Source organism: Trachemys scripta, chromosome 7 (assembly GCF_013100865.1).
Source record: "Trachemys scripta elegans isolate TJP31775 chromosome 7, CAS_Tse_1.0, whole genome shotgun sequence".
Taxonomy (NCBI): Eukaryota; Metazoa; Chordata; order Testudines; family Emydidae; genus Trachemys; species Trachemys scripta.
The window spans coordinates 124,168,694-124,182,649 of record NC_048304.1 but is presented as its reverse complement, the minus strand read 5'-3'; the positions used below and the strand labels follow the sequence as shown (position 1 = coordinate 124,182,649).

Here is a 13,956-nt window from a genome sequence, read left to right as displayed (position 1 = left end):
TCCAGCCGCATAATGGCTGTATTATCGAATAGCAAAAGGCTGCGGAAATTGAATCCCTCCTCCCTTAACGAAGCTTGCAATTAAACACGGCAGGGATGTGCAGGAGAGAAGAAATGTCACTCATGTTTATGAAATACAAATGGTCGCTTCATACGCTACAGTAACAATGCCCAGTCTGCTTTGTGTGCGCTAACCCATCATGAAACTTGGGCTGCAGCCTCTCAGTCCTAAAAACCAGGGGGTTTTGTAGAGTGCATGCCACCTCCCATTAACCCCCCTTAAAGCTACAGCTCTTCTAGTAGGCTCTGGAAGCCTCCCTCTTGTCACAGCGCAAGCTTATTTGAAAATCCTGTGACGCTGGCAGAGCACGTGCCAGCTCATGCGAAGGTCCCAATGTCTCCACTGAACACTGAGAAACATATACCTGGCATCAGTCTGGCTCACCTGTGTGTCCGTATTTTTCAAATAGGAATTAGAATTGTAAGAATGTATTTAGACTTTACTGAATGCTTGTGAGTGGCTGCCAGCATTAATCTCACATATAGCATCTGTATCCCTTATTGTAAGGCAATATTTGAGTGGTTGTATTGTGAGGCTCTGTGACGCCATGAATCACCAGACAGGAGAGAGACATGAACTAGTGTGAAGTGCTGGGTTACCCTAAAGGTCATACAGAGCTTGCTGATTATAGAAGCTTCTATTACTTTTTGACACTTAAGATTGTAACACAGTTATGCATCTACGTTTACCTGCTTTAACCTTGTAAACAACTCGTTTCCTTTTCCTACTTAATAAATCTGTCGGTAGTTTATTGTAGGATTGGCTGCCAGCGTAGTCAGTGAGATCTAAGGTGAGACGGACCTGCGGTAAGTGACTGGTCCTTTGGGACGGAGTAATCCGAATATTGCTGTGATCCTTGGGGTAAAGCAAAGGCAGGCGCAGCTGGGTGGGGAGTTGGATCAGCGCACCCAAGAGGACTGTCTGTGACTCCACGTTTGGCTGTTCTAGTGCCTGACGAGTTCAGCTCTGATATTCAGTTGGTTAAATCTAAGTAGAGAACGCACAGCCAATTTGGTGCTTGTGCGCTGCTTCCTGACAGGGTGCCCGGAGGTGGGTACCCATGCTCTTGAGTGACTGCAGGCAGCGTTACACCTGCCATCTGGGATATGTCCACACAGCTCTGGGAGGGTGCTTCCTAGTGCAGGCAGGCAGACACGCTAGCTCTGCTCGAGCTCGCACGCTGAAAATAGGAGTGAGGCCACAATGGTCTAGGCAGCAGCTTGGGCTAGCCACCGGAGTACAAACTCCCCCAACTCCCAGGATATGGATTCAGGTGGGTAGTCTGAAGCACTGCCTGTACTGCTGTGGTCATGCTGTGAAGTACACTAGCTGCTGTGTTGGAATACCTTGGTGTTTACCAAAGGCAAAATTTGCTCTGCATGAGTCCAGGATAAGAGTTATTGCTGGCTTGGAAAATTTAACAGGAAGAAAGGAAGAGGGGATGAGCCCATTCCAACCTTCCTTTGAGTCACTGCTCCTCAATGGAAATGCGATTTGGTGAAAACACACATCGCAGCTGGAGTCTTACGTTTACACATTCTGTGCCCGTTCTTTTCAATCCGAAAGCTTAATTTACAACATTCCCATCTCTGCACAAAGGTATGGAAACCACATGCCTTCCCACTGCATTTATTTACAGGCACGTCTACAGTGCTCATCACGGAGTTATCTGAGCATCTCTGTTAGAACCAGGCATTAGCATTACAAAACCCTCCCGGGACAATCACACCCTCACATTGCAGAACAACATAAGAATATCACTACATCCAGCAGACATACAAAAAATGACAGGAAGAGCTAGGCAGTAGATATATTCTTCAGGGGAGGCCTTTCTCTTGCACTCCTGGGGAGCCAGGTGTACTGCACCATGCGTGTGTGTGCATATATGCACCTTTATTTCCATCCATAAACAGCCCACACTTGATTACAGGTTATAAAGCACACAGCCAAATGGTAGGGGATAGCAGCTATGCACAAGCACTCAAGTGAATCTAAAGGACGCAGCCTGAAGTTCACCTACTAGCACATGTTCTAGTGGTCAAGAATCACTGTCCCAAAGCCCTGCACAGATAGAGAGATTGGTAAGTAGTTCTGAGTAACCAATTTAAGCCCATTGCTTCTTGCCCTATCCTCAGAGGTTAAGAAGAACAATTTTTCTCCCTCCTCCTTGTTACAACCTTTAATATACTTGAAAACTGTTCTGCCCCCTCTTGGTCATCTCTTCTCCAGACTAAACAAACCCAATTTTTTCAATCTTCCCTCACAGGTCATATTTTCTAGACCTTTCATCATTTTTGTTGCTCTTCTCTGGACTTCCTCCAATTTGTCCACATCTTTTCTAAAATGTGGTGCCCAGAACTGGACACAATACTCCAGTTGAGGCCTAATCAGCGTGGAGTAGAGTGGAAGAATTACTTCTTATGTCTTGCTTACAATATTCCTGCTAATACAGCCCAGAATGATGTTTGCTTTTTTTGCAACAGTGTTACACTGTTGACTCATATTTAGCTTGTGATCCACTGTGATCCCCAGATCCCTTTCCGCAGTACTCCTTCCTAGGCAGTCATTTCCCTTTTTGTATGTGTGCAACGGATTGTTCCTTCCTAAGTGGAGTACTTTGCATTTGTCCTGATTGAATTTCATCCTATTTACTTCAGATCATTTCTCCAATTTGTCCAGATCATTTTGAATTTTAATCCTATCCTCCAAAGCACTTGCAACCCCGCTTGTTACGCCCTTCCAGCATGACTGTGAACCACTGATAACTACACTCTGGGAACGGTTTTCCAACCAGTTATGCACCCACCTGATAGTAGCTCCATCTAGGTTGCATTTCCCTAGTTTGTTTATTGAAATGAAGTATTCTAGGCAAGTACCCAGTCTGCAGCTTGATCTGCCCACCATGGACTGGGAAACGACAGAGTCTTTCACATAGACCAGCCTTTTCTTTTTACTCAGAGTTCAACATAATGCTGCCCCAGCCAATCTAAGTGCTGATTAAATGTCCAGGTAAAAGAGATGTGAATTTGTACAAATGGCAGGAACCAACAGAACTCCTAGCACCACAAACCTGTGTGCAATATGCAGGGGTTGAATTTTAGGGTCACCTGCTTATGACTGGTGGCTTCAAAATGAGTTTAGGCAACCACAGAGAGGAGCCTGCAGCCACAGGAACAGGTGCATGAGTGCAAATGGTGCAGGAAAGGCAATCGCCGTAGCTTTGGGCCTGCTCCCAACAGTGCTGCTTGGAGCTGCATAGTTCATACTTAGACAGAAAGAGGGGACCTCCTACCCACACCAGCACAGGGAGACCTATTCTTCTGGCCAAGCTCTATCCCTCTTCCCCAGCCAAGGGAGAAACGCCCCTCCCCCCCTTCCTGCTAGTTCACCAGCTGAACATGTATTTCCAGATATTTTCATTTCGTGAAGTGAAATCATTACAATTTTGCCCACTCTAGTCTCCTGAACCATGCCTAGTGACCGTCCCATCCGGAGAGTAGATTCTAATGTGAACTGTCCAGCCTTGCAGCATGGGTTTGGAAATGAGTGAAGAGAACAAGGTCATAGAGTGGTAAAAAAACAGGTAGTTGAAATTTATTAAAGACACACAGGGGATCTAGCCAGGTAGCTTGTGTTAATTCTAATGGAAGAGGCATGGCTAAAACCCCTACATGGCTTTGAAAACCTAACCAAGGTCTTTAAAAATCTCTATCCCAGGGAAATGTGCAAATTCTTAGTAAAAATTCACAAAAGTCTCCTTAACCCAGCTTGGAAATCGCCAGCCTTTGCTTATTTTCCATTTCCCTGTGATAGGCAGCAAAACTTGGGCGGAAAATTGATTTTTAAACCAGTAGGGCTTCTCGTTGGAAAGGAGTTTACTGGAACTACCCAGTGAAAAAAGCTGAACAGAGAACAATTAAAAAAAAATCTTTTCAGTACCGTCTGAGGGCACAAAGTTCAGTTTCAGAAGTACGTACCTGACGGTTGAATCAGAAGATCCAGTAATGATCACCCGCTCGTCATACTGTAGGCACAAGACGGAACCCGTGTGTCCAGTCAGAATTCGCTTGCATTCCAATGTATTCTTATCCCAGATCTAGGGTGGCAAACAGTCACAAACAGTCTGGTAAGTAAGATGTTCATCACTGTATAAATGGTGCATGTTGCTGGGTTGGCTGTTTCGGTTTTTATTACATACTGTTTGCGGATCGAGCTTCCATAGTAGCACAGAATGCACTTTGTTATTCCACAGGCGCTTTGGTGCAATATAAACCATTCTTAATATCTCTGGTTTTAATATGAATACAGGCTCTACACTTCTCATCAGGGAACAGGGTAGCCTGTAATGACGGGAGGACCAATAATACTGCTAGCAAAGTCCATTCTATAAGGAAGCAGAGCATTTCTTGCCGGGTGAGACAGATTTATACACTTTGCTGGGGGAAGGCTAGCTTGTGTGTACCAAAGCAAAACTCGCCTGGGCTAGTCCAGTGTTTAACCTTTTTGACACCAGGGGACAGCTTGTGGCCTTCCTAAACTGTGTCGGGGAGATCTCAGGGACTGGCACTGGTCCACAGACCAGTTGTTTCGAAACGCTGGGCTAGGGCACCTTCTAAAAAGTCTCTTACCAACTGCTTCCTCCCACACTGAAATTCGGACACAAGATTGTTCATGAAGCCTGCTTTACACACCCTAGCTTGGCCACCTCGGGGAGTTCTCACCTTGATAGTGTTGTCTCGCAGGCCACTTACTATCTTCTGATCGTCATACTGTAAACAATAAACCCCTTTGCTAGTTTCACTCCGGCAGTGGATTCTCTGTAAACTGTGCCTTCCACACCGCCAGTTTGATTCTATTGTCTTGGGGATGGGGAGCAGAGAAGAAAGAGAAGCAAATTAGAGAAAGTCCTGTTACATTTCCCAACAAGGAAGCCCATTAGATGATACAGCAGTCTCCCAAGGGAAGTGGCGGTGGGGGTACTATTGCTAGAGTCATTTATATGACAAAGTGCTGGAGAATATAGCGTGGTGAATGTTGTTGCACGGGCCATGTTGGGGATGCACAAGCTGACCTAAAAGGTTTTTTCCCCATCTCTAACTTCTGTGACTCTGTGAAGCCTTCAACAGGAGGATGCTCAGTGACTAAAGAAGAGCGAAAGGTGGTATCCACCTAGATCTAGCCGGTGATTATATGGCCCCCGTGATCAGAGCAGCTGAGCACCTCTCCTGCAATGAAGAGTTCAAGCATAGACAAGAGGTGATACCTTGCACAGAACCATTTATGGGGCAGCAGTGCCATAGGTTCGATGCCCTTCTCTTTGAATTTCATGGACTGTCATCTCCGGTAATGCCTGGGTCTCCCTGGCTCAGCTCTGGCCCCTCACCACAACCTCTCACGAGGCCTCACTATTTCTTCATTGAAAGAGCCATGAAACGCCTGAACGCTGTCCGGCTGCTGCTATACACCGTGTATGCTGTGCAGATTCACCAGAATCCGCTACTTTAACTACGTCTGACAGCTCACGCAATTTACATTCAGGGAAGGGAGTCGCTAAGCCTTATGATCTTCATGTGGGAACTCCAAAACATGTATATGCCATGTGCAACGTTTATTAAAACCAGTGTGAGGGGTTTTGCTGACATTTTAACAAATCAGAAAGTTAAAAACCACACAAAATGAAATGTTTGTTTCTTACCTCTATGTCCTGTATAATTTTTGGATAAAGTGCTCTATAGAAGGAGTTGGGTGGGGCATTCCCATCAGGTGGCTTATTTTTAAATAGATACTGTCCCCTGGAACACAAGAAACATTTCCCATTCAACACAGTCCATGTTTCAGCAGTGTTGGGCAAAGGTTTCTAAGGCACTTTCCTGGATGCGTTGCTGACTGTAGGGGCAGGGGACTGATTAGCATTCAGGCATGGTGGACTCAGTAAGCACTGTTTGACCTGCACCGTGACTGGGTTGTATTTGGATACGTGACAAATTCAAAACGGGTATTCGCAGACACCTGGGGAACTGCAAATGTGTTATACATACAGGCATGAGCCACTATTGCCCAGTCTGTGAGTTATAGTGGTTCATAAGTCCTTTGGCTTGTGTATCTATTATGTGTGTCACTTTTAAAAGAAGGGGCACAAACCTTCACAACTGCCAATGGCGGGGGGGCGGGGAGGGGGCTGCAAGGAAGGCCAGCAATGGGAGAAAACTAAGGAAGGCAGGCCCCCCAAAAATATGTTACGTGCCCAAGGCTGGAAAGCTGTGTTAGCAGGAGTGACATCTGCTTTGGCACATGGACATTTTACGGCTGCTGCTAGATTCTGGTAAGCAACATTTCATTAGTGGCTCCTTCCTCATTTCAACACAGATTTGGAATACTCATATCCCAAGCTAGATTTTTGCTTCAAAAAAAATTCAGTAAACGGCAATCACTTCCTGCTGTGTAAAGAACTTTAATTCCTCATCCTGAAGTTAAGAAGTCACCAAACACGGTGTGGAAGCTAGTAAACCCCACCATGGGCGTACTAACTGCTGTTTTGTCTGGCAACATGCCTTGCAAAGTGGAGATAGGCACAAATGCCTCGGAGTGTAATCCTGGCATCAGAGGCATGGCGTTTACACTGGGCCAGCTCTCTGCTCCTCCCCGCCACTACTCCATTACAGCATGATTAATTGTTCCAGATCTCCATGTGCCTTTCTCGCCTGTCCCTTCCTCACAGTACACCTTGAAACTACAGTACACCTTGACTGCTTGGGCCTCAGCTATACGTAGCATGAAACCTGCATCAGAAAAGCTACAAAAATGATCTGAAGCTTTTCGTTTACAAGGACAACACACAATATAGTGCTAAACAAGCATTTGAAAGACACACAAGGGGAACGGCATATATTTAAATTCCCTAAGACATTAGTTTAAACACATGTTTTGGGGCAGAGCAGTTTTCAGCTCCATACTTAGGAGTCTGCAGATTTTTTGACTATAAGTAGTATCAGCCATTAACTGCACTGGAATGAAGGTTTGTGTTTCCAGTCTCACTCTCCAGGATGTGTGCACATGACCAGATAGGCACATGCATGCATGCGGGCAACTGTGAGTACAGGTCCTAATCATTGCACAGAGCAGTTGGTGCAGTATTTGCACACGTGGAGTGCTTTTAGGAGCATGAAGATTAATCACAAGGGCAATGTTTTGAAGACTTCCTGGGGAGTACATGGCTTGGAGATGGGGAGAATGCTTGAGCCAGACCCTGGAATATTTAGGTTACATCTGGGTTGGCCTTCAAATAGAATCAATTGTGGTTTAGCTAAAGAAGTGCTTGGAATTTTCACTGCATCCCAGGTGAGCTCTCTTGCAAGAGTTTCTCTTATAAAAGCAACTATTTCATGTCCCTGCCTCAACTGAGGACAATGGGACACTGCCGGGGTGCCCCAAAAACAGAGCCTGAGGGACATGTAACCATGTTCTCTCTCTCTCTCTCTCTCTATTTTACTGTAGGGTAAAAGGAACTCAATCAGCTGCAGGTTTTGATGACCAGAAAACAGAGTGTATTTTGGTCACTATCTAGACAGACACAAACAGTGCTCAGTTTTTTTTTTTTTTAATAGTAAATTTTCTATAAATGCTTGTGCCAATCCATGTGACCCCACTCATTCCTGGCAAGTTGTCAGTGTGGTCCTTTGGGTTGCAGAGTTTGGGCTCTCCTGTTGTAAGGTACCAGGAAGCAAGTGATGAAATCAAGTGGTCCATGCACTGAGCTAAGTGAAGAGCTATAAGCGAACGAGAACAGTTGTTATCATTCTGAACTGTCCATCTATTCACTTCCCTGTGCCACCCAAAGCACTGATTCCAAGCTATGAAGTGCTTTATGGCAGATCCCCAAGTTAAATTAGATATTGCCTGCCTCTTTTCCCCACCCAACTGTTCTTAGGGTTAACCTCCTCCTCCCTATCAGAGGGTTTTCTCCCTGGGACTACATGCTTGGGGAATTCCATCCTGCAACCAACTGAAACAGGGGACAGTGCAATCCTGGGGGTGCAGCATGATGATGGGGGAGGAGGGGTGTACTGCTGACCTTCAAATACTCATATGATCAGCAATGGGCATCAATGTAAAATTCTAAATATAGAATGAACTATAGGACTGGAGATAATCATGGTGTTGCTCTAACATTTCCGCCTGTGTCTGCAGCGAATACGGTCACAGAAAGGGGTACTGAACACTTCTGATAATCACTATGCTCCTGGAAGCGGATTTGCATAGTATTTAAAGGCCAGTTCATAATCATGATTTACTTGTCTTTATAATCAGCGACAAACTGTGTAACAAAATTAACTTCAAAACAACAGAATTTTTGCTTGCAACTTTGTATCTTTTTCCCTTTTTAATAGCAACTAAAATGCCTAAGCTGTCACTTTTATCTTGTTTATGAAATATTCATACCCAGCTTTTTTGCAGCTAACATCCTGGGGACACCCTTGGAAAAGAAAATTATGTATTAAAGGGCTTACCCTAGAGAGGGAAAGTTCTAATGAAGTGTTAACAGAGCAGCTTCAAACTCAAGTGAGACCCTCGGAAGGCTATTCCAGCTGATTATTAACTAATCTATCTGCATTTCTAGAGTCCCCTACTCTCCACGGTACCTACCCTCGGCTTCCAGTTTGAGGATTGCACAGATACCGCGTAAAGTGAAAGTCTGCTGAGGAAACACTAATTCATACCACACGCCCCAGCTCCTAATCCGAAAAATGTTTTTCTGCTCTGAACTGCTGATGAGTTTATTGTCCTCCCTAGGCATATGCAGCTTCTTAATATGAAACTGAATGAGAGGCCGGGTGTACAGATTCAAAGTTTTTATCTCTCCCTCATTACTGACATACTGGAGCACCTATGAGATGAGCATAGAAAAACATGCCAAAAACTGGTGGTAGAACCAAAAATGACCAACCTCTCCAATCGCTGAATTTTGCTGCAAACAAGTGTCAAACTAGAAACAACAGGGGCTGACTACAAAGGTAGCATTACACACACACACCATCCACTGTCCTAGGTGGGTAAGAAGCTGAATTTGCAGTTCCCTCACCATCCTCTCCTCTCTGCCAACCCTCTCCACAGCGAGTCTGTCCTGACCATTCTCTCAATAAGTTTCTTCCACAGCATGCCATCAGATGTCACCCGGTACCACTCCTTACACACCAGCTCGGCAGCACATAACGATTTGGCATCCAGGTACGACAGTATGTTCTCAGCAATGTGATCCAAACCCCGAGCTGGAAAAAAAAAAAGAAAAAAAAAAAGAGAGCATTAGTCATTGGGGAGATCGTAAGACAGTTTAAACAACTCCCCTTGTCTATTATGGAGATCCAGTCTCTTCCCTGTATCAGAGGGGTAGCCGTGTTAATCTGAATCTATAAAAAGCAACAGAGGGTCCTGTGGCACCTTTAAGACTAACAGAAGTATTGGAGCATAAGCTTTCGTGGGTGAATGCCCACTTCATCAGACGCAAGTCTCTTCCCTATCACTGCTCATCCATTCCCCTGTACACAGAGTTAGACCAAATTCACAGAAGAGTATTTGCTGCTAAGTTCAGGAACAACCAGTGTTTTCCCAACTTGTTTTGGATCAAAAACAGCAAGGCATTAAAAATAATAAAGACTCTAGGAAGTCATTCCAATCTATTTCTATGGGTTTTAGCACTAGGGGGATAGTCTATGGATGGCATTTCCAACTCAGCGATGCAGCCCCCAAAATCTCTCTATATTAGGACCATTTCTCATCTTGCTGCTACAGCTGTTCTCATGTTCCAACGGCTCAAAAGCTGTTTTTGCTAAAGCAGTAGCTTTTGAACGTAATGAAGAAAAAAATATATATTCCCAATGTGTACCCTGAAGGGCAGTGGTACCTTCAGACATGGGAGGGGGGGAAGGACACGCAGATGCATGGAGGAGAGAGAGTCTAAGGAGAGAGTGAAGCAGGTTTGCTGGTATCATTTATTTCAGTAGGTGGAAGAAAGCGTACACCGACACGGTGTCATTTGCAAACATTTTCCAGTGTGAATACCAGAAGGGTTGCTTTGTGTTTCAATACCGCTGCAGTCACATGGAAGACAACTGACTCAAAAAAATAAAAGGTCACTGGACCAATAGCCTGGTTAACACCCCAGTGGATCTAGAATAGGATAAAATGTTGGAATACAGTGGGGGGTTCACTCGGTGTTGTTTGAAGTGGATGGGTTTAGCCATTAACATTCTCTACCACCCCCTCAAACCTAATCTGCACGGAGGCCTCAGAGGAATCAGATGCCTATAAAATAACATGGTTGCATTAATAAAGCTTCTCTTGGCTGCTGTTCTAATTCACAAGTGAGACAGCAACGGTGAGGGGGTTATGGCTCGTCACAGATCACATTTCAGAGGCTTCGCAGAAGCTGTAGTTCAGAGGAGTCCGCCCTCCCCCAAGCACAAAGTTCTGCCCAACAAAGAGCAAGCATGCCAGATCGGTATTACACGCAACTTCCCTCCTCTCCCTAACGAAACCCACTAAACATCCGGAGTGGGATTAAATTCCTCTTTTCTTACTCTTATTACAACAGTCTCAAAGACTGAGCCCCATTTGTCAGCAGCACAGAAGTAGGAGGCAGTAAATGAATTGTGACTGGTTGTGTCACATGTCCATACTTAAGCAGATGGAGAGTGAGACACGTATCAGCTGATTCTTATCAGAGTTCACAGGACACTATCTATTCTAGCTTGTGTGTCAGACTGAGAAGTTAAAAAAGATCTCAAAATTGGCTCCTCGTCCATGAACATGATATAACACAGCATGGCTCCTGATTCCTTCCCTTATTCCTAATGCAACAGTTTAAAACGTAGCCACATGCAGAGAAACAATTCTATGATGCTTTGGGCCCGATCCTCCACTGCCCACCGCCTCGTATCATTTACGCCTGTGCAAAAAGGAGCATGCAGATGACGACACACGGTACCAGGTGGTGGAGAAAGAGGCCCAAACGTGTCTAGAGTTTGGCTGTTATATTGCAGTATTAACCCACCAGGGTTCCCAATTGTACAGTTTCAGTTTATACACATAGATATTACACATAGAGCTTTACAAACTCCCTGAAAGAAGCTGGATTGACAGTTCTGAAGGCTGAAGTCATGCCGTGTGGCCCTTCACCTCCCGTCTACTCAAAAGCAGTGCCATCCCAACCCACTTAGTTCCTTGACACCAAGAGCAGAGACCCCGATGCAGAGGGAATGGAGGGTGGGTCAAGAAATATAAATCTGCACTCACATCTTGAAGAACAACAGTTACAGTGCAGGTAATTAACTGCTTTTTCTTCGAGTGGTTGCAGATGTGTATTCCAATCAGGTGACTCACAAGCAGTACTTACATGAGGTGGAGTTTGGAATATACTTAAAGGACTGTGGGACTGCTTTCCTGAGGTTGCATCTGACCTAGACACAGTGGTAACTGCGCAGTGCTTTGTAAAAGTATGTACAGAAGATTAGGCGGTGGCCCTGCAGGTGTCCAATATCAAAACATCTCTGAGGAAAACGTTGTATGACCCTGTAATCTCAGCAGAGGCATCATCTGAGCTAATTCACATGCAGTTGTAATGCAGGAAGTTATCCACCCGGAAATCGTCTATACAGAGACCGCCTGATCCTTCACTGGATCCACATAGGGAGATGAAAAGATGAGGTGGAGCCCGAAAAGCTAAGTCCTCTCTAGATAAAATGCCAAGCACGGTCTCACATCCAATCTGTGAGGTCTCTGCTCATCCGTGTTGGGGTGCACGTTAGGAGAGAACACCGGTCACTAAATCAGGAGGTTAAGGGCAAACCGTGAAATCGCTTTAGACAAAAATTTTGGATGTGGCCATAGGGTCACTTAGTCTCTGACAAACTGAGTGTGTGGAGGCTCTGCCATTAAGGCCTGCAGCTTGCTTACTCTCCCTGCAGATGTGACAGCTACAAGGAAGGCTGTCTTTTGGCACAGGAGGGACAGAGAACAGGTTGCCAGGGGCTCGACTGGAGATCCCATAAGGGCAGCTAAGACACTATTAAGGTCCCACAAGGGAACTGGCTCTTTTACAGGTGGGTAGAGATGAATGACTTCTCTTAGAAATCTCACCACCATGGAATTTGAGAAACTTGACCTCCCTTGGACGGGCAGATGAAACTCTGAGATCGTTGATAAGAGAACCCTCAACGAGCTGAGCGACAGACCAGAAGACTGAAGGTATAACAGGTACTACAAAACGTCCTGAATGCACGCCAGCCTGAGCTGAATTCCCCATGCTAGCGACCAAACTGAAAATTGCTGCCACTTGGTCAAATAAGTAGCCTTAGTAGAGGCTTTCCTATTATTAAGTAACACTTGTCAAACAGCTTCCGAACATCGTTCCTCCTCTTAATTTAGTTATGAAGAATCCATGCTGTGAGATGCAGGTTGCTTGGCGCTGGATGCCAAATCTGACTATGGTGCTGGGTCAGTAAGTCGGAATAAAGAGGCAGAGAGATGAGCAGTCAAACCGACACACTGAGGAGATTGGAAAAACAACACTGTCTTGGCCACGCTAGTGCAATGAGAATCAGTCTGGCAAGATCCAACTTCAGTTTGAGAATGACCTGTGGGATGAGTGGGATCGGGGGAAGGCATACATGAACACCAATCCCCACTCAGGTGGAAGGAGCCTGGACTGAGGCCCGTTCAGGAACAAAATTGACAACCCTTCTTGTTGTCTTTCGTTGCAAGCAGGTCGATAGCTGAAATGCCCTAGTTTTCAAAATGGACCTCAAAACTATTCTTCAGAGACTATTTGTGATGCTGAAAGAAGCCCCTGCTGAGGTGATTGGCTAAGCAATTCCACATCCCCAGTAGGTGAATGGCCATGTGAGTGATGTTCTCACTGATGCAAAATTGCCCAAACTTTTTACTGCTTTGTGACAAAACTGGTTGGAGTGGGCTCCACCCTTTTTGTTCACGTAATACACTGTGGCGGTGGTGGTGAGTATACGAACCACTATGCCTTTGATGTGCAACAGAAACGTCCCTTACACATTGTAAATGGCTCAAAGCTCTATGGCCTTCATATGAAGAGAGGCTTCCTGATCTGTTCGCAGTCCCTGAATTTTCAAAGTCCCCAGATGTGCTCCCCAACCCATTTGTGGCAGCATCAGTCATTATGGTTATGAACAGCAGAGGACAGCTGAAGGGAACATCTTTACAAAAACTGATTCCATCTCTCCACCGCAGGATGGGTGGCAGCACTCGCACTAGGCAGTCCAACAAACAACCATTTTGGCGATATACCAACTTGAGCCAGGTCTAAAGAGACAAAGATGCAACCTCACATGCTGAACTACATAAATACATGCGGCCATATGACTTAGCAACTTCAGACACAAATGAACCCTAATAGAAGTGAGAGACTGGAGGGACAGTCCCAGACAATGAACTGTCTGAAATCACAGCTCAGCAGAAATGCCCCCAAATTCATAGAACCCTAAATGCGCTTGATTTTTTGCGCTGGTACTGAAGTTGATTTTGCTTTGTTTTCGATCAGACCCAGCCAATCGAAGAGTCTGAACTGGACATGGTTGAGGAGTTGATCTGTGGACTTGCCCCTCACTAACCAATCATCCAGGTAAGGAAAGACATGGCTTGGGAAAAACTGCCACATGGAAATAGGCGTTTTGAAGAACAAGGGCAGCAAACCGGTGATTAGCAACAGAGGGTCCTGTGGCACCTTTGAGACTAACAGAAGTATTGGGAGCATAAGCTTTCGTGGGTAAGAACCTCACTTCTTCAGATGCAAGGACTAAAAATTTGAGATCTGGGCATATTCCTGTCAAAATTATTAACTAACTAGAGTGAATTCAGAAAACAACAAAA

At 45.2% G+C, this 13,956-nt stretch overlaps 1 protein-coding gene across 11 annotated transcripts in view; it reads right to left on the bottom strand.

The window, feature by feature from the left end:
* The window catches only part of BTRC (beta-transducin repeat containing E3 ubiquitin protein ligase), a 165,477-nt gene that overhangs the window by 20,657 nt on the left and 130,864 nt on the right, over positions 1 to 13,956 (bottom strand). For all 11 annotated transcript variants that reach the window (XM_034777860.1, XM_034777863.1, XM_034777864.1 and 8 more), the window contains 4 exons: positions 9,140 to 9,326; positions 5,756 to 5,852; positions 4,782 to 4,919; positions 4,038 to 4,156 (listed from right to left, as the gene is read on the bottom strand). In XM_034777860.1, coding sequence (XP_034633751.1) covers positions 4,038 to 4,156; positions 4,782 to 4,919; positions 5,756 to 5,852; positions 9,140 to 9,326 — 541 coding nt within the window. The remainder of the gene's footprint in view (positions 1 to 4,037; positions 4,157 to 4,781; positions 4,920 to 5,755; positions 5,853 to 9,139; positions 9,327 to 13,956) is intronic.